At 35.9% G+C, this 18,427-nt stretch overlaps 1 protein-coding gene and 1 pseudogene across 1 annotated transcript in view; both read right to left on the minus strand.

Moving 5' to 3' along the window:
• ADAMTS6 (ADAM metallopeptidase with thrombospondin type 1 motif 6) overlaps positions 1 to 18,427 on the minus strand; it is a 271,483-nt gene that overhangs the window by 89,950 nt on the left and 163,106 nt on the right. The window contains exons 12-13 of the mRNA XM_063087265.1: positions 14,816 to 14,961; positions 12,644 to 12,707 (exon numbers count right to left, since the gene is read on the minus strand). Coding sequence (XP_062943335.1) covers positions 12,644 to 12,707; positions 14,816 to 14,961 — 210 coding nt within the window. The remainder of the gene's footprint in view (positions 1 to 12,643; positions 12,708 to 14,815; positions 14,962 to 18,427) is intronic.
• Positions 498 to 1,204, minus strand: LOC134369442 (ribulose-phosphate 3-epimerase-like; annotated as a pseudogene).

An 18,427-nucleotide genomic window follows, 5' to 3' on the forward strand; every position in this document is an offset into this window, starting at 1 on the left:
GAAATGAGATGTTTAAGGTGCAAGATGTGGCTTTCCATCCCAGCCAAAGTGGAGCGTCACTGTAAGTTCTATCCTAGTCATATTATTAAGCAGACACACGAGTCACAAATAATATGGAATAAGAAAAACACAAAGATTATTTTGGTTTTGGAAAACAACTAATCACTAGGAAATTCTTTGGGGGAATGTAGAAAAGTCCTTTTCACAGTAGCTAGTATTTCTTCTTTAAGTTTTGACAAAATTTGGTCCATAACATTAATATAGATATATATTTACTTTTTCCCAAAATCAAGTTTTCTAGTAAGGTAATCACAACACTAACCTTTAAATTCTGTGACTTAAAATAATTATAATATGTACAGCAATTTTACTCTCATAGAATGTCCTGCATGACAATTTTAAGTCATTAGAATGAAAAACTGCTCAGAAAAACAAATGCTGATTAGTGGTAAATATTCTTTTATGCCAATAAAAAGGAGATTCTGTACACATAATAATTAAAAATCTATGTTTTGAGCTGCTCCTGAGGAAACACTTTTCAGAAGTTTGTGCACAGATGTGGGGTCCTTACTATTTGTAATGGTTCTACTAGGTACTCATGTTAGTTCCTTCCTTTGCACATTTATGAAAACTGTCAGGACCTGATAAAGCATTTATCTCTGTGCCTAAAGAGGAGAATTGTGTCCTCAACCAATAAATCCCTAGCATTACAACTTCCATAAAATCCTGTCCTCCAAACCCAAGTTCAAGAATGCCATGTCTATTAGATTAATTCATGATGTCAACTACTCAATTACAGTTCCTGGTTTAATAGTGAGATAAAACTTCATCCAGTTCTCCTATATATCTTTAATAAATGCTCCTGGCTTCTCAGTAGCTTCAGGATGAAAAGTATGTTCGTTTGTTCTTGCTAACAGCTATTATCTTTGCCTGCTATTCTGTCCTGGAGACTATCATGTGCATGTCAAAGAAAGGGTCCTTGTGTAGCTGCTTTTGAAGACTTTCCAGGATGACCAATGGTGAGTTAGGGAACAAACTGTCCTTCCAAGACATCCTGATGCAGATAATTGGCCTCAGAGTCTAGCATATGAATACTTTTGGCATCTAGGCTGGTTATGTTGCTATTGAGAATGGACGTGCGTATTTTATAGCTGGACACTCTTTTCCAGTTTGCTTTTAAATCTCTAAAGATTGAAGATTTCATCTTTATAAGTTGCCTCTTCTATCTCTGTGAATCTCTTTCTTTGAAACTGGGTAAGAAAGATGGAAGTTAATGAGAATACTGTTGCCTTTATACTGAAAAACTTTTCTCTTCCTAACACTTCCATATCCTTCAAATGTCTGTGGTAGGAATTAAATTAGCATTAGGGAGAAACTGTGGCTATCTTGTTTTTGTGTTTTCTGCCTTTTAAGAGTATTTAGTCTATGTTGAAAGGTGGGGCCTTGGTTTTAGATCCTAATTTCTCCTCTAACCTAAACCAAAGCCTTTATGCTTCAATCTGATTCACAAGCATAGGATTCCACATAGGAGGAATATCAACGTTTCAAAATAGTACAGTGTTCCTTTGTGTACATACCTTCTTTTGACCACATCTACAAGACATTATGAATCTTAGAACTGATAATGTTTGCGTCCTTTCTCAGGTCAGTAGGAAGCGCAGAGAAAAATACGTAACCTATCTTTAGTAAGTGGAAGAAACCTGTGGTACACTTAAGGTACTGATTCTATTCCAGCTTTATATTTTCATTTTCCTATAATTTCCTAATTTATTCTGGTTTTTTAGTTGTGATTTTCATGTGGTGCTATAAGCTAACCACTCTTATCAGAGTTATCATTATTATATGTAAAAATATGAGAACTAAGCAGTAATCCATAGTACTAACTAGTTAATAACAGAAATGAGAGGCCCAAGACCGCTATATTATATAGGAATGATAGGCTATGTGGAATGGGATGAAAGGTCCTAAAAAAAATTCATGTAGGGTCTATCAAATACACATAAATTCACTTAATATCACCTAGATTTTCTATTTTCTTTTACAATGTGCACTCTGGAAATAAATTAGAAAGCACAGAGCAAGCCTCAAAAATTCATGACACTAAATAAAGAACCCTGGTGATCCTGTTGTTTGACCAACTAACATCATCTCATTCTGGGCACTGATTTGCAAATTCTTCCAAGACTGCTTGAATTTATCCCTTGTATTGTCCCCTGCCTAAGTCTCAAGAAAAGTTCTTGGATTATATATGACCAAGCCAAAAATGCTTATAAATTGTTTTCTAGTTCTTGACGATCAAATTGATTCTAACTAGTTAGAAAGTTTTCTCTCAGATCCTATTTACAAAGTCATTAAATATGATGCATATACTATCAAATTATGTAAAACATGCACTAGGTCAGGAGGCTGGTATGATAAAAGTACACTCTTTTGAATCCCTTAAATTAGGGTAGCTCACAAATAACAGACACCTGGGCATTGTAGAAAAAAAGAACATTTAAACCACTATACATTTAGAAAAAGTACTAAAGTTAATTTAAAGGACACGGACACTAACACCCATTTTTTCCTAACTGGAAAATTCTGAATTCTTGCTTACATCACTCAATCTTAATTCCAATCAACTCACCCTTCATGATTTATAATTAAATTCCCTGTCCTATAATACAGTCTATATAATAGAAGCTCTTAGAATAGATTTTTAAAATTTAGGAGTTTATGATCTAATATGATACATACATTCCTGCAAAATCTCTTTCCACAAAACTGCACGCTAACGATAACAGGGATATAGGAAAGCTGTTAGAGGCAGACAACACAAAGACAGATCTCTAACAAAAACAGCATGAATTCTAAGAAAATACTAGCACAAATTTTTTTAATTTATTGAAATATATTGATTGTACATATTTATGGGGTTCAGAGTTATATTTCAATATATGTATAAAATGTGTGATTCTCTATTCAGGGTAATTAGCATATTAATCATTGCAAAACTTAATTATTTCTTTATGATGTGAACATTTGATCTCCTTTCTTCTAGTCGTTTGATAACATCCAGTAAATCATTGTTAGATTCCTGGGTTGACTGTACACCAGTAGGACTTATTGTTCCTGTCTAGCTATAATTTTGTGTCCTTTAACCAGCCTCTCACTATCCCCACCCCCTCCCCTTTCCTGCCTCTAGTAACCACAGTTCTTCTCTCTCCTTTTAATAGGTTCAACTTATTATTATTGTTTGTTTTTCTCTTTTTTAGCTCCCACATATGAGTAAGAACACATAGAATTTCTCTTTCTGTGCCTGGCTATTTCACTTAACATAATTTTCTCCAAGCTCATCCATGTTGTTGCGAATAGCAGAATTTCATTCTTTTTATGGCTGAGTAGTATTCCATTGTGTATATTTACCACATTTTCTTTATCCAATCATCTGTCAGTGGACATTTAGATCAGTTCCATATCTTGGCTATTGTGAACAGAGCTGATAAACATGGGAGTGTAGGTATCCCTTCGAAGTGATGCTTTCTGGTCTTTTATGTATATACCCAGTAATTGGACTGCTAAGTCATATGGTAGTTTCCTTGTGCTCTGTTGTCATTCCTCCCTCTCCCCCTCTCCAAGCAACCATTGATATGCTTTCTGTACCACAGATCAGTTTTCATTTTTTAGTGTTTTTTATACAAATAAAATTGCAGACTATATACTGTTTTTGTATGGCTTTTTTCACTCAGCAAAGTATTTTGAGTTTCATTCACATGGCATGTACCCATATTTTATTCCCTTTTATTGTCTAGAAGTATCCCACTGTATAGATAGATCACATTTGCTCTTAAATCTTATTTCTCATTTATTGATATAGTCTATACAGCTTTCTCTGAACTAGTGTTAGCATGGTATATCCTGTTCCATCATTTTATCTTTTTATTTCTTCAAATTTATTTTAAAAATTTTTTTAATGAAACATTTATCATACATATTTATGGAGTACAGAGTTATATTTTAACACATGTATACAATGTGTGATGATCTATTCAAGGAAATAAGAATATTCATTATTGCAAAACTTAATTATTTCTTTGTGATGTGCACATTTGAACTCCTCCCTATTAGTCGTTTGGTAACATGCAGTAAATCATTGCTAATTATAGATTCCTGGGTTGACTGTACATCAACAGGACTTTTACTATCTACCTATAATTTTGTATCCTTTAACCAGCCTCTCACTATCCCCGAACCCCTTCCCCTTTCTTGCCTCTAGTAACCAACAGTTCTTCTCTCTCCTTTTAACAGTTCAACATATTATTATTATTATTTGTTTTGCTCTCTTTTTTAGCTCCCACATATGAGTGGGAACATGTATTTCTCTTTCTGTGCCTGGCTTATTTCACTTAGAATTTTCTATAAACTCATTCATGTTGCTGCAAATAGTAGAATTTCATTCTTTTTTTTTTTTATGGCTGAGTAGTATTCCATTGTGTATGTATATTTACCACATTTTCTTTATCCAATCATCTGTCAGTGGACATTTAAATCAGTTCCATATCTTGGCTATTGTGAACAGAGCTGCCATCAGCATGGGAGTGCAGGTATCCCTTTGACATGATGCTTTCCACTACTTTGGTTATATACCAAGGAGTGGGACTGGTGGCTCACATGGTAGTAATCTCTGCAGTTGTTCGAGAAACTTCCACACTGTTTTCCATAATGTCTATACTAATTTACAATCCCACCAACACTGTATGAGGGTTCCCCTTTCTCTTCATCCTCACCAGCACTTGTTGTGTCTTTTTGAATATAGCTAGTCTAAATGGGGTGAGATGATATCTCAAGGTGGCTTTGATTTGCATTTCCCTGATAATTAATAATGTTGAACATTTTTTCATATACCTGTTGGCCATTTGTATGTCTTCTTCCGAGAAATGTCTATTCAGCTCCCTTGCCCATTTTTTAATTGGGGTATTTGGCTTTTTACTGTTGCTTGATTTCCTTGCATATTCTGGATATACTTCCTTGTACATTCCCATTGTCATAGACACATAGTTTTCAAATATCTCTCCCATTCTGCAGGTTGTCTCTTCACTCTGTTTATTGTTTCCTTTGTGGTGCAGAAGCTTTTTAGTTTGACAAAATCCTATTTGTTTATTTTTGCTTTTGTTGCCTATGTTTTTGAGGTCTTATTCATAAAATCTTTGCCTAGTTCTATGTAGTGGAGCATTTCCCCTGTGTTTTCTTCTAAAACTTTTATAGTTTCAGGTCTTACATTTAAATATTTAATCCATCTTGAGTTGATTTTTGATTATGGTGAGAGACAGGTGTCTAGTTTCATTCTTCTACACATGGATATCCAGTTTTTCCAGCACCTTTTATTTATGTTTCTAGTGCCTTTGTCAAAGATCAGTTGGCTGTAAGTAAGTGGGTGTATTTCTGGATTTTCTGTTCCATTCCATTGGTCCAAGTTTCTGTTTTTATGCTAGTACATGCTGTTTTGGTTACTGTGACTTTGTAGTATAACTTGAAATCTCCCACTGCACTCTTTTGCTCACGATTGCTTTCACTATTTGAGGTCTTTGTTTTCCATATGGATGTTAGGATTGCTTTTTCTATTTCTGTGAAGAATGTCACTGGTATTTTGACAGAGACTGCATTGAATCTGTAGATCACTTTGGGTAGTATGGACATTTTCACAACATTAGTTCTACCAATCCATGAACATGGAATGTCTTTTCAGTTTTTTATGTACTCTTTAATTTCTTTTGTCAGGGTTTTGTAGCTTTCATTCTAGAGCTCTTTCACCCCCTTGGTTAGATTTATTCCTAGGTATTTTATTTTTTTGGTAGCCATTGTAAATGAGATTGCTTTCTTGAATTTTTTTTTCTGCTAGTTTGTTGTTGGTAAATAGAAACACTACTGACTTCTGTATATTAATTTTATATCTTACAACATTACTGAATTTGTTCACCAGCTCTAAAAGTTTCTTGGTGGAGTCTTTAGGTTTTTCTACATATAAGATCATGTCATCTACAAAAAGGGACAATTTGACTTCCTCTTCTCCAATCTGGATGCCGTTCGTTCCTTTCTCTTGCCTAACTGCTCTGGCTAGAACTTCTAGTACAATGTCAAATAGGAGTGGTGAAAGTGGGCATCTTTGTCTTGTTCCTGCTTTTAGAGTAAAAGTTTTCAACTTTTCCTTATTCAGGATGAGGTTAGCTATAGGTTTGTCATATATGGCTTTTATTGTGCTGAGATACTTTACTTCTATACCTATGTTGTTGAGAGTTTTTATTATGAAGGGATGTAGAATTTCATCAAAAGCTTCTTCTGCGTCTATTGAGATGATCATATGGTTTTTGTTTTTCATTTTGATGTGGTATATCACATTTATTTATTTGGGTATGTTGAACCATTCTTGCATCCTTGGGATGAATCCCACTTGATCATGGTGCATAACTTACCAATGTAAGATTCTGTTTGTTAGTACTTTGTTGAGAATTTTTGTTGAAAGGAGAAACTCTTCCCTATAGAAGTGTTCGATATTGACAGCCGGAAAAGGCATTTCAGGTTTGGTTCTGGTTGAGTGTGGCAGTGCAGTTTTCATGCATCTTCTTTGACAGTATTCAATCTTGGAGTTGTCTTTGAGTGCATCTGTGGCCTAAGCAGTGGGCTCCTTGGCAATTTCTTGTTGAGGTGGATGACACTAGGCAGGGTTATTGTGGCTGTGGGCCTAGAAGTTCTACAGAGGCCTGCTTTGGAGGGTCAAAGCCCCTGCCCAATCCATTGTCAGCTGGTGAGCATGTGTACACTGATGCAGCAAGTTCTGGCAGCACTATAGAGGGCTGCTTGATCAGCTGTTGAACCTGGAGCAAATTTGCATGAATGCCGAAGGACCCAGCAGCTCTCAAGAGTGTGCTGTGGGAAGGGAAAGCTGCTACCCAAACTACTGTTGGCCAGGGAGTAGGTATACACAGGTGCCGCAGGTCCTGGCAGCTCTGCAGATGGCCACCGGATCTGCTGTTGAGCCTGGTGCAAGCCTGAAAGGGTGTAGCCAACCCCAGCAGCTTTGTAGAGGCCTGCCTTGGAGAGTCAAAGCCCCTGCCTGGTCTGCTGTCAGCAGCAGGTCCCGATAGTTCTGTGTAGGGCTGCAGGGGAAGGTGGGGCTATCACTGGGCTGGCTGTTGGCCAGTGCAGGCATCTGTAGCTTCGGTGGGTCTTTAAGTTGTGCAGGATTGGTGCGTGTGAATGTTGGGGAACTGCTGCTTATTAGTGGCTTCCCTGCTCAGCCGGTCTGCCTGCTTGCCTGTGGGAGGAGGGGGTGTAGTGTGGGTTCAGAGGCTGGGGTCTTGTTGTTTCTCTCTCGGTTGGGTCCAGGCAGCTGGGATGGTGGTACTGCCAGTGCCCGTATCACAACTGTTTAAATACGTGGTAAATTCCTAACAAAGAAATACTGGAGTAAATATAAAAATTTATCTTTAAAAAAAATTGAAATAAGTTAATAAGGAAGGGTTGAGGCTACTGAGTTATAGAGACAATAGGTCAGTGTATGAAGAATAGGCAGAAACACACAATAAGGACTTCCATGACAGAGCATGTGGTCCACCTGAGTGAAAAGAAGAATGTGGGATGAATAGTCATCATGTACAGTACAATTTTCCTCTGCTGTTCAGCTGTGTTGATGTAGTTTGACTTCAGTTGCTGTATTAGTTGTGTCACAAAATAACTCAATTAATTATGAGCTAATTTGTGTTGCAAAAACCATGTTGTAACAGAACACATTATACCAAAGCTTCACATCATCATAGTTTTTCCAGATTTATGTTGAAGGAATGGAAACTCGCTGCCAACCAAACTCAAGCCAACTCACTGCTGAGGAGAATGGGGAGAACTTGTCTCAGTATAGGAAGAGACTATGGTTACAATAATAGGTCTCACACATAGTAAGTGCTCAATAAATGCTAGCAGCAGCTCCTTCTCCTACCACTACTTCTATGGCTACTCTTTTACTAGTAGAGACAGAAACTGAAAGAGCTCTGAGACCCACACCTGGCTTCCAATATCTATTACCCCCTGCTTTCTTGCTAATGCAACTCTGATTATTTGCTCAGGAATCTATTTCTCAAGAAAAGTGACCCTTGTCCCATTTTAGGAGCAAATCAAGATTAGTCTCAATCAACAATGGTAATCCCATTCCTTTTGCCAATGACTGGAGTAAGGGTGGGCATGTGGCCTCCTAGGAAACAGAACACAAAGGAAGTTTGCTGAGGCGACAGGGGAGGAGACCTGAGAACAACTTTCCTCGTACTTGAGAAAGAGACACAGGAGCTGTTTATCTCTTCTCTTCCTGTGAATATTGTCAGGACAAAAGTACTTTAGGTTCTCTGATGCTCTACTTATCTGTTTTGTGTTCCCCTTTCTGACAGAATTTGACCTTCCAGCATTTCCTTCACAAGTCAGCTCGTTGCTCATTTTTAACTGATTTTCTGAAAATATTACTCAGTAATCTTTTTTTTAATTTCTGTTAGAATAACCTAATCTCTCATTACCCAAACTGAAAGTCTCTCTACTTTTATTTTTATAAATGAACCAAAATTGATTTGCTTTGAGAGTTTTATATATATTTACAATCTTTTTTGTAACAATTATTTTTTTATTGCATAGCTACACTGTCAAGCTCCGTACTGTCTAATATGTTTGCCGCTAGCCACATGTGGCTATTCAGATTGAAATTAATTAAACTTTAAAAAATTCTGTTCTTCAGTTGCACTAGACACATCTCAAGTGCTCAATAGCTAATTTAGCTAGTAGCTACCAGGCCAGTCAGTGCACATATAGTATATTTCCATCACTGAAGAAAGTCCTATTGGACAGTGCTGGTCTAGATTAGTTCTGGAAAATTTAAATTTTCATGTATTAAATTACATTTAAAGTATTCAAGTTAATCTCAAACATCTTTATTAACTTGGATAGCATGAAAATAAATTTTAGTATGGTAACTGAACTGCCTCAAGTTACTCAACTAGTAGAGTCATGATTAATGAAGAAAACATCTCTAATTATTTGTGTATCTATATATAGTTATGGTAACTGTATCTCCTTATAATTTGCTGAAAGCTGAAACAGAAGATGAAGATAGTAATAGAAATGTCAACTCACCAATAGTAAGTTCTACAATTTGAGCACCTAACACGTTGCTCATGAGTAAAATGCAACAAGTCTGAGATGTCTGGAACATTTTTTTTCTTTTTACGTCAATGTATAATGAATCATACATTAGTCATATTATATAATACCTATATTGTTAGGGCCTAAGTGTCTGCTCACCCCTACAATTATATAATAATCAAAATCGTTGGAAATTGAGAGGTGGGTTTGACTTTCTCATGCCTTCCTAACAGTTAGATATATAGTAGGTAATTCAATTCTTTTACCATTGTATAAAATCTCTGTTCCTCTGAGATTCATGCCATCCACCTAAATTACTATCTAGCTTCAACACTATTTGGCTTAATGAATGAGGGTCACTTTCCTTCACTCATTATGGTGTTTGATATATGGTTTACAGTCTCAGTCTATCTTCCAAGCTCTAATATTACCCTGAGTGATTTCAACATCCACATGGAACACTCCTCCCCCAAATCACTCACTCAAATTTCTTTGAACTCCTTCATCACCACTTAAGGTTAGGCACTCTCCAGATTTGTCATCATTGAGAATATTCTCACTTGTCATAGCTTAAATTCAAATACATTCCATCCTCTGATCTCACCTTTTATCTCCCTCACCCTGTTCTTCCTACTACACTGGTTCTTTGATTTTTATGGATTTTTGAAGTTAGGTCCTTAATTTTCTCCCTTTTAGCCCTCTTTAAAGTCCACTGTCATTCCTAGTATAGAACCCATGGCTCAGCACTTCAATCATTTTCACCAACACTTCTAAATTCTTCTTGATTTGCTAATTGTTCTGTTGTAATCTTGTCTTTCTCCAATCCATTCTGATGTAAAGAATGAATCTGAAGCTCTTTCAATGGTTTCTTAATGCCCCAAGATAACGATCACACTTCTTAACCTCTAGGCCTTGTGCTTAATTTTCCTTCTGTCTAGAATGCACTCATTGTCACTTTCCTCTTTTCTGGTCAGCTCCTATTTCCCCTTCAGGTCTCCAGCTTCCTATGGGAAGAAATCCCTAAATCTCTAACTAAACCAGGTACCAATTCCATGTGCTTTTACAGCATGCCATTATTATTCCATTATATTACTTATCATTCTGTATTGTGATTTTTTGCACTTAAGTGATTTCCCAGGAAATTAAAAGATCTTTGAGGGCAGAGGTTGTCTTTCTCATCCTAGCACAATGTAATATACAGTAGGCATTCAATTACTCTTGAATAAGTGAATAAGTAATTCTGATAATTTGAAAATTATATGTAATTACTCCAAGATGCAAGTTTAATAGGATTAAATATGATAAATAGACTATAGAGTGTGTTAGAAGGTGGTAAGGGAGAAAAATAGAGCAGAGTAAGGAAGACTAGGAATCCCAGGGTTGTAGGGATCAGGGAGGTTTGCGATTTCAAATATAATATTCAGGCTAGGCCTCACTGAAAAAGTGACAGTTGAGTAAAGGTGAAGTGAGAGAGTTAGCCATGTAGATATTCTGGGAGAATAGCACACAAGCAAAGAGAACAGCCAATGCAAAAGCCTTAAGGTGGAAGTATATCTGGCATGTTTAAGGAAAGAGACCCATGTGGCTGGGGGGGGGGGGGGTAGTGAATGAGGAGGAAAATATTAAGAGATGAGTTCCAGAGAAATAATGAAGGCCAGACTGTGTAGACTTTGTAGAACTTTGGATTTAAGTAAAATGGACTGTTGAAGGGCTTTGAGTAAAGGGTAAGCTGACTCATGCTCCCTCCTATAGTGAGGACTGTAGATGGCAAGAGTAGTAGCAAGAAATCCTCATATGAGGCTATTAAAGGCTATTAATCCAGTGAAGACAGTGGTAACTCAGATCAGGGCAATAGCAGTGGAGGTAGGGAGAAGTGGTCATATCCATGACATTTTTTGAAGGCAAAACCAACAAGATTTCCTGAGAAATTGGATATAGCTGTGAGACAGAAAAAGGAGTCAATAAAGACTCTAAAATTTTTGGCTTAAGCCAAATAGAGTTGACATCTGAGATGGGAAAAACTGCTGGAGGAGCAGGCTTGTAGAAATGTTTTGGAGATACAAATGAACATGTTAAATATTAGATGCCTATTAAAAGTCTAATCAAGTTGACTTGATTATGGGCCTGGAATCCATTGAAAAACTATGGGCTGAAGATGTAAATTTGCGGTCAAATGGCAAATAATATCAAAAGTAATAAAACTGAATGAGATGACCAAGGAAACGAATATTAGTCAAGCAGAGAAAAAGGCCAAAGACTAACCCCTGGTTGCTCTATCATTAAGAAGTCAGAGAAAAGAGTAGGAATCAGCAAAGGAGAACAAGGCATTAACAGTAATATAAAAGAACAATCAAAAGGTTGTAGTGTTCTAGAAATCCAGTAAAAGTCAAGTAAGATGAAGACTCAGAATTGACTATTAGATTTAGCAACGTGGAAATTATCTGTGACTTGACAAGAACATTTCAATAGAATAAGGAAGGCAAAAACCTGACAAGAGCAATTTTAGAAAAAAATGAGGAGAGGCATTAGATTCAGCAAGTATAGACAAGTATTTTGAGGAATTTTGTTTCAAAGGGCAGTAAAGAAATGGGAAAATAACCAACAGGATTTTTTTTTTGTTTTGCTGGTTGTTTTTACATAGGAGCATGTTTATATGCTTATGAGAAAGTCCAGAAGAGAAGATGTAAAACAATCATCTACATATTTATGAATTCATCAAGAATTAAGACAGAAATAGAGTTGGAAAGCATGACAGTGAGGGATAGAGGGTTAATAGTCTATTGATATGAATTAAAAGTTGTGGTTTTTAGACAGGAGGGAGAAAGAAAGATCTGAAAGGAGTAATGTGATATAAAGATAATCAATTCACTTCCAGGCCCAGCCATTCAAGGGCTAAGGGAGGAAACAGAAACCTCTAGTTTGGAAAACAAAGGAAGCAGTATCTACAGAGGAGAACTAGTTTCCATAAAAGCGAGGTGAAGGGGAGAGAGAAATTCAGGGAAGTCAGGGTACACAGGATTTTGAATTCGTGAGGGCACAGAAGAGTTTCAGAATAGGGCAGGGATAGGAAACAGAACAGAAGGGGAGATATGCTGAGTCTTAGGGGATTAGATGGCAAGAGATGAGGGATGATATGGAAGTCTGGAGTTTCTTGCAGTGGCAAACATTAAAATAGGATCAAGGACATAATAAGATTAATCCTGTGTACTCAAGAAAGATAGCAGTGGTAAATTTGTGAGTGTTGTGGGGCAGAGCAGTTCAGGGTGTGCATGGCTCTCTTTTGCTCCTAATGCTAGAGCTCCCCCTTAACCCTTGCTGACAGAATTGATGGAGCTGAGGCCAGCTCCATTCATTATTAATAATTTAGAAAATTCACATGACCCTCACACACATGGATTTCTGATCAAATAGCATACAATTTTAAACATTTCCCTGCTCTAAGGGAAAAGTAAGCTAATTTTTCATAGCAAACGTTGATTTTACTTACATCTGTGTTACAGGAGCGATACCGTTTCCTTTCCCCAAGGCAATATTTTCCACCTCCTGAAGGTCTGAAAAAACATTTTGATTAACACGTGAATATATCTATCCACACACATTGCTTGATGAAAACATATAAAAGTTTACTTTAAGAAAACATAAAATTTGACATTTTATCAATTACTAAAATAATAATCATGCTGGTGATTGTTAGTAATAATGATTATGGTCCTTAAACATAAAAATTAAGGCAATTTTCTACAAGTAATTTACAAGACCCTTAATTGCCATGATTTACATTCTGAAAAAAATCCAATTAAATCAATGTATTTTATAATTATTGGAGTAGTGCTCAATTCAACACAATGAATTTTAAAATCACTCATTTATAATGAAAAGCTATTAAAATCATTTTGAACAAAACCCATAATCTGATGCTATATGTTTACCAAGTAGGAAATGGAAAGTTTGTTTTTTTCCAGACAGGAAGCAAGGAGAGAACATGAAATAACTCTTTGGAAATAGCTTCAGATCAAAGTAAATAATGCAGAAATGAATTTCCATCTTATTTTAAATACTACATGAAGTTTAAAAAAATTAAATCTAACCATCAGATGGCTTTGCATTATACAAATACTTTATATTACATCCAAGTTAAAGAAAAAGTTAGATGTCAAATATTTTAGTTACATAAGTTAATCTTTAAAGTATTGAACATTAGGGAAAGCCATATGCTATTATTTGGGCATGCTATTATTAAATGGGGGGAAAAAAAACCCAAAAAAGTAATTTCTTTTTTTAAAAGAGGTCCAAGTCATTATCTTAAGTATCTGGGTATATTATTAATCATAGGGTTTTATACTTTTGGTTATAAACTTAGGTTAATTATTCTGCACTTGTCTGAAAAAGATCAAGCCTAAATTATAATTTGGGCATACTAGTATCAATGGGTTAATTAAAGCTACATTTTAAATATATTTTGAATGCCAGTGAATATTGACTCTAAGTAAGGAAAGGAAATGGTTTTGCTTGAACCAGCTTGAGAGAAATGGATTGGCTGGACAAAAACAAGGTTATGGGGATGGTGATAGTAAGATTTGTTTATGAATGGAAGCTGTGTTTAGCAGAAGGGTAATAATTGATAGAAAGCAGGAGAATGGAAACACAGAACTAATATAATGGGAAACAATTTCAAACTAAAAATAGTAAAAGAGAAAAAAAGAGACATTTGGAGAGAAGAACCAAAGAGAGGGGGCCTGAGAAAAAATGAGAAAAAATAAAAAACAAAATCAGACCATATTTTATACCAGATTGGTGAAAAAAAGTAGATGTGTTATCCTCACACTATTCTGTACCAAATACTAGCTAGGAAAGAAGGCCCTCCACCTGAGTTCTAGACAAAAAATGGGCACTTGACATGCAGCAGCTAAGAAGCAGTTTAGTCTCAGTGAGGACAGAATAATACAGCTAGAGAAATGGTCCACCTGTAATTGGCACTGGTGGGAGGAGAAACAATAGAGCTGGCGAAGAATACTGATGGATCTGGCCTTGTGCCAGGGGACTCTGGCTGGAGAACAGAGAGGTGGGAGAGGAGCAGTCCGACCTGCATAAAACAGTAGTGGGGAGAAAAGTGGTGGCAGCTCCGGAAGATGATTAATGGGGGCATGTGAATGGAAACTATTTTAACACATGGGCAGTATTCTTTTCATTGTGATTTGTGATGCGAATCAAGGCATTTCAACCCTTGAAGTGCTCTCATTGGTCCTTTTAATACTAATGTAGCAGTAATAATTTTATGTGACATGTGAAAAGACCTTAGGTTTCCTGGGAATAATGATAATGTAGCTGAGACCAGACCTGGATTCATCCATAATTCAGTAGTTTTGGGAGAAGAAAATCTCTCTGATTATTACTAGGTTAAAAGTGTGGCTTATCTGGGACAGATACACAATACTTTTCTATTTTTTTAATTTTATTTTTAGTTACACAGTAAGAAGAAAGGAAGAAAAAGAAAGTTGGTCTAACAAAGGTCCTCCACTTTCCTGCGCCTATTGCTTGTTCTGAAGACAAGCACTTGGCTCACTAGCGAAACGTTTTTACAGATAACATGTGAAACCACAGCTTTGAATCATTTCCAACTGTGTCTTTTTGTTGGCTCCGGCTTACTTTAGCTACTTACGCTGGACTGTCACAGTGTCTTATGGATGAGGAGACGCCTCCCCCGCAGGTCCTGCTGCACTCTCCCCACAGTGACCATGGACCCCAGCCTCCATCTATGCTCTGGGGCCAAGTGCCAAAAGGAACACAATCTCCCTGATAACACCACTGCAAGATTTCACAGAAAACACAGAATTAGCTTTTAGGCAGATAGAGCTGTCAGGACAGAAATACGTAAGGGTCAGGTAATGACCAATTACAGGCATTAGCATTCTCTCAATAGACAACAGACAGTTCTTTAACTGTGCTTAGACATTGGTGAAGGTGCATGTGATTTGCAGATTATTTTATCTAAGACATAATTTATAAATCTCTTACATGTACCAGGAGGTCTAAAAAAACCTGACTTTGCTTCTTTTTCTTTGTTTCTCCTCCTCCACACTTTTATTAGTTCTCATTATGGAGCTAGTTATAGACCTCAAAGTCTTTTTTAGATATTTTAGTATTTAAATTTTTTTCTTTATATTACACTATTATTAGACTTATGGAATGATAACGCAATATGGAAAGTTCCCCAGTAAGGAATTTTTATGATGGTAATTGCTCTTTCTTTAAAAAAAAAAAAAGGCTGGTTGAGGCTACAATAGTAAAAGAATGTGTTGTGGCATTTCATCTACATGAGCACTGCAGACATAATAAAAGTAATGCCAAGACACTAGGGACTGGGTACAAAAAACCCTTATATATACTGACTAGCCATGTCTATGGCCCCTGCATGAACATGTGTACTGGAATTCTGCTCAGCTTTACTTTCTGCAATAAACCACACATAATGCACCTACGTAGAAATCAGGAATAATTTATTGAGACATAGACATCACATAATCAGCTCATAACTCTAGCATGATAAATCTTATTTGCAGAATATGGCAAAACGAAATTCTTTTTTTTAATCGAGCACTTGTAGGCTTTTATTGTGTGTTTTTCTGAATTACCAAACATACTAATGCTATGAAAGTCACTTGTTTGTATGAATAACAATAGGGAACATGGTTATTAGAGTTGAATAAGTACAGCAATCTTAGATGGTTAAATACAAGTTTAACCTTATATTAAAATATAAAGGAATTTTACATGCAATACTTAGCAAGTAATCAGTTTATTTTAATAATTCTATCACCAAGCTTTGCTGGCTTTACCTCCAAGATATATCTGTAATTCTTTCACTTTTTACCTTCTTCAATGCTATCACCTGAGACCAAACTGGCAAATGAAATAGCTTCTTACCTGGTCACTATGTCTCCACTTTTTCTACTAGAATCTATTTTCCAAAGAGCATTCAGAGAAATCTTTTAAAAACATATTAACACATCGTGTCACAGTTTTGCTTAAAAGACCTTGGTGGTTGGTTTCCCTTAACACTGGTCAACAGTGGACTTAATGATCTAGCCCCTGTCTACTTTAGGCTCATTCTCCCTCTTGCACAGATTGCTCCAGACACATTGGCTTTCTTTAATACACTAAGCTTGTTCCCTCCTTAGGGCATTTGTATTTGCTGGTCCTTCTGGTAATGTTCATCTCCCAATTCCTTATATTGCTGTCATCTCATCATTTGGTCTCAAGTCAAGTGTCATTTCAACAGAGGTTTTTCCTTTCCTTTTCTGAAGTGGTACCTCACCACCCCTTCCTGCCCCACTCCCCCTCGGCCAGGATGTAATAGTGATTACATACTCCTGTTTTACCACTTAACACTACTTTAAAGTACCCTGTTTATTTTTCAAATTACTTGTTCATCTCTCCTCCTTAGAATGTAAAATCCTTGAGAGCCACATGTGGCTATTTAAATTTAAATTAATTTTTTTAAAAATTCAGTTCCTCAGACCCACTAGCCACATTTCAAGGGATCCATAGCCACATGTGGCTAGTGGCTACTACTCGTAGACATACACAGATAGTCCAAAAAAATCGTGGAAAAATAGAATTAAAAGACAATATGATTCTTTTCATGAATTCTTTTGAAGTACCCTCATAGGACATTTCCATCATCACAGAATGTTTTATTGGAAACAATGAATGCCTAGAATCATGCCTGGATGTAGTAGGCATGCAACAAAATTTATCAAATAAATAAATAATTAAATTATAGAATTCTGTGTCTTGTTTTGGTTACTACATGTCAGGAAGGAACTGGAGATACTGATGGGTAAAGAAAGTCAAATTCATATTTGTTTCCCTGGTAATTGGTATAAACTGACACTCAATGAATGCTTTAGAAGTTGTAACTACATAAAGAACTCCTTAGAGGGATGCTGAGCAATTATTAACTGTCAAAATTTGGTTGACTACAAGGAAGAACAATCTGATCCTAAGTCTGATAAATATTAAAATAGGATTTAATAAAGATTATGAGTTTTGGACAATGAAAATTTCCTGAAGAAGAGGCAGTTAGCTAAACCAATAATACATTATCAACTCTGGGATCAGGGATGCTGAAAAAGCACGCTTGAGAGGGAAAAAATTATATTGCAATTGTGTTAGATCTTCGCCTATATAAATGTCATCACATTGGGCCAAATAATCTCCAGTTTTGTGTTTTTGTTACTACATGTAGCTATGTGCAAGAATATTCAAGTCTGCACTTATTTTCCAATGCATACAACCAAACAGTGTAGTCCTGGTCAGCAATTACTGATTTTTTTACTTGGTTTCAATTAATGGGAACTGACACTTAAAAATCTCAAATTTCTTCAAGTTGCAAACTTAGCATTACTGACTTCAAATAACATTAAAACTTGATTTCACACTTATTTTATATAATTACAGAGTTGCATCTGAAGCTCAATGGGACTTTAGATTCATACGGTCTAGGCACTTCATTTTTTTCAGATGAGAAAACTAGAACCTGAAGGCATTGATTGCCCAGGGTCACTTACTGGCAGAAAAAGTGTTATGTGTTCAAAAATACGTTAAATCAGTGGGAAAAAATCAATTGGAGGTATAGGATTATATATTTGAAGACATTAAAGAATACTCCAATATACTTTACTACTGAATTGTTTTTACTACATAAAATACAAAATAACACCAGAGATTTTTAAAAACCACTCACCTGTATATCCAACATGTTATTTCAGACTTCCTTGAGTATCCATAATTTATAGAGAAAAAATTTCACTTTTTCATTTTTCAGGGGACAAAGGAATTGTGAGGGCTACAAGAATACTGAAAGATGTAGGCTCATTTTTAATAATATTGCTATACATTTCTAGAATGCTCACAAAATATAGGGCAGTCAGAGAAGTCACATAAATTCTCGTTTTCCTATTGAAGCTTATTCTTAAAGTAAAAGACAAATACAATATTCCATCTGTAAAATGCTGCTCAGTTCTTATTAATATCTATACAGCAGTAGTATTTCATAAATGGTTTGCTAGAAGACCTTTTACTGCATAAATTTATGTTTTGGTTATATCTATTCCATGGAGTTATAATATAATAGACAATTATATATCATAAAGTTAAATAACAAATATTAATGGTAAAGAATTCATAATAATAATCTAAGTATTAGTCATTTAGCAATTGACAAGAGACTAGTCTCTAGTTTAATAACTAGTTAACTTAGTTAATTAGT

The sequence above is a fragment of the Cynocephalus volans genome, chromosome 2, assembly GCF_027409185.1.
Source record: "Cynocephalus volans isolate mCynVol1 chromosome 2, mCynVol1.pri, whole genome shotgun sequence".
Taxonomy (NCBI): domain Eukaryota; kingdom Metazoa; phylum Chordata; class Mammalia; order Dermoptera; family Cynocephalidae; genus Cynocephalus; species Cynocephalus volans.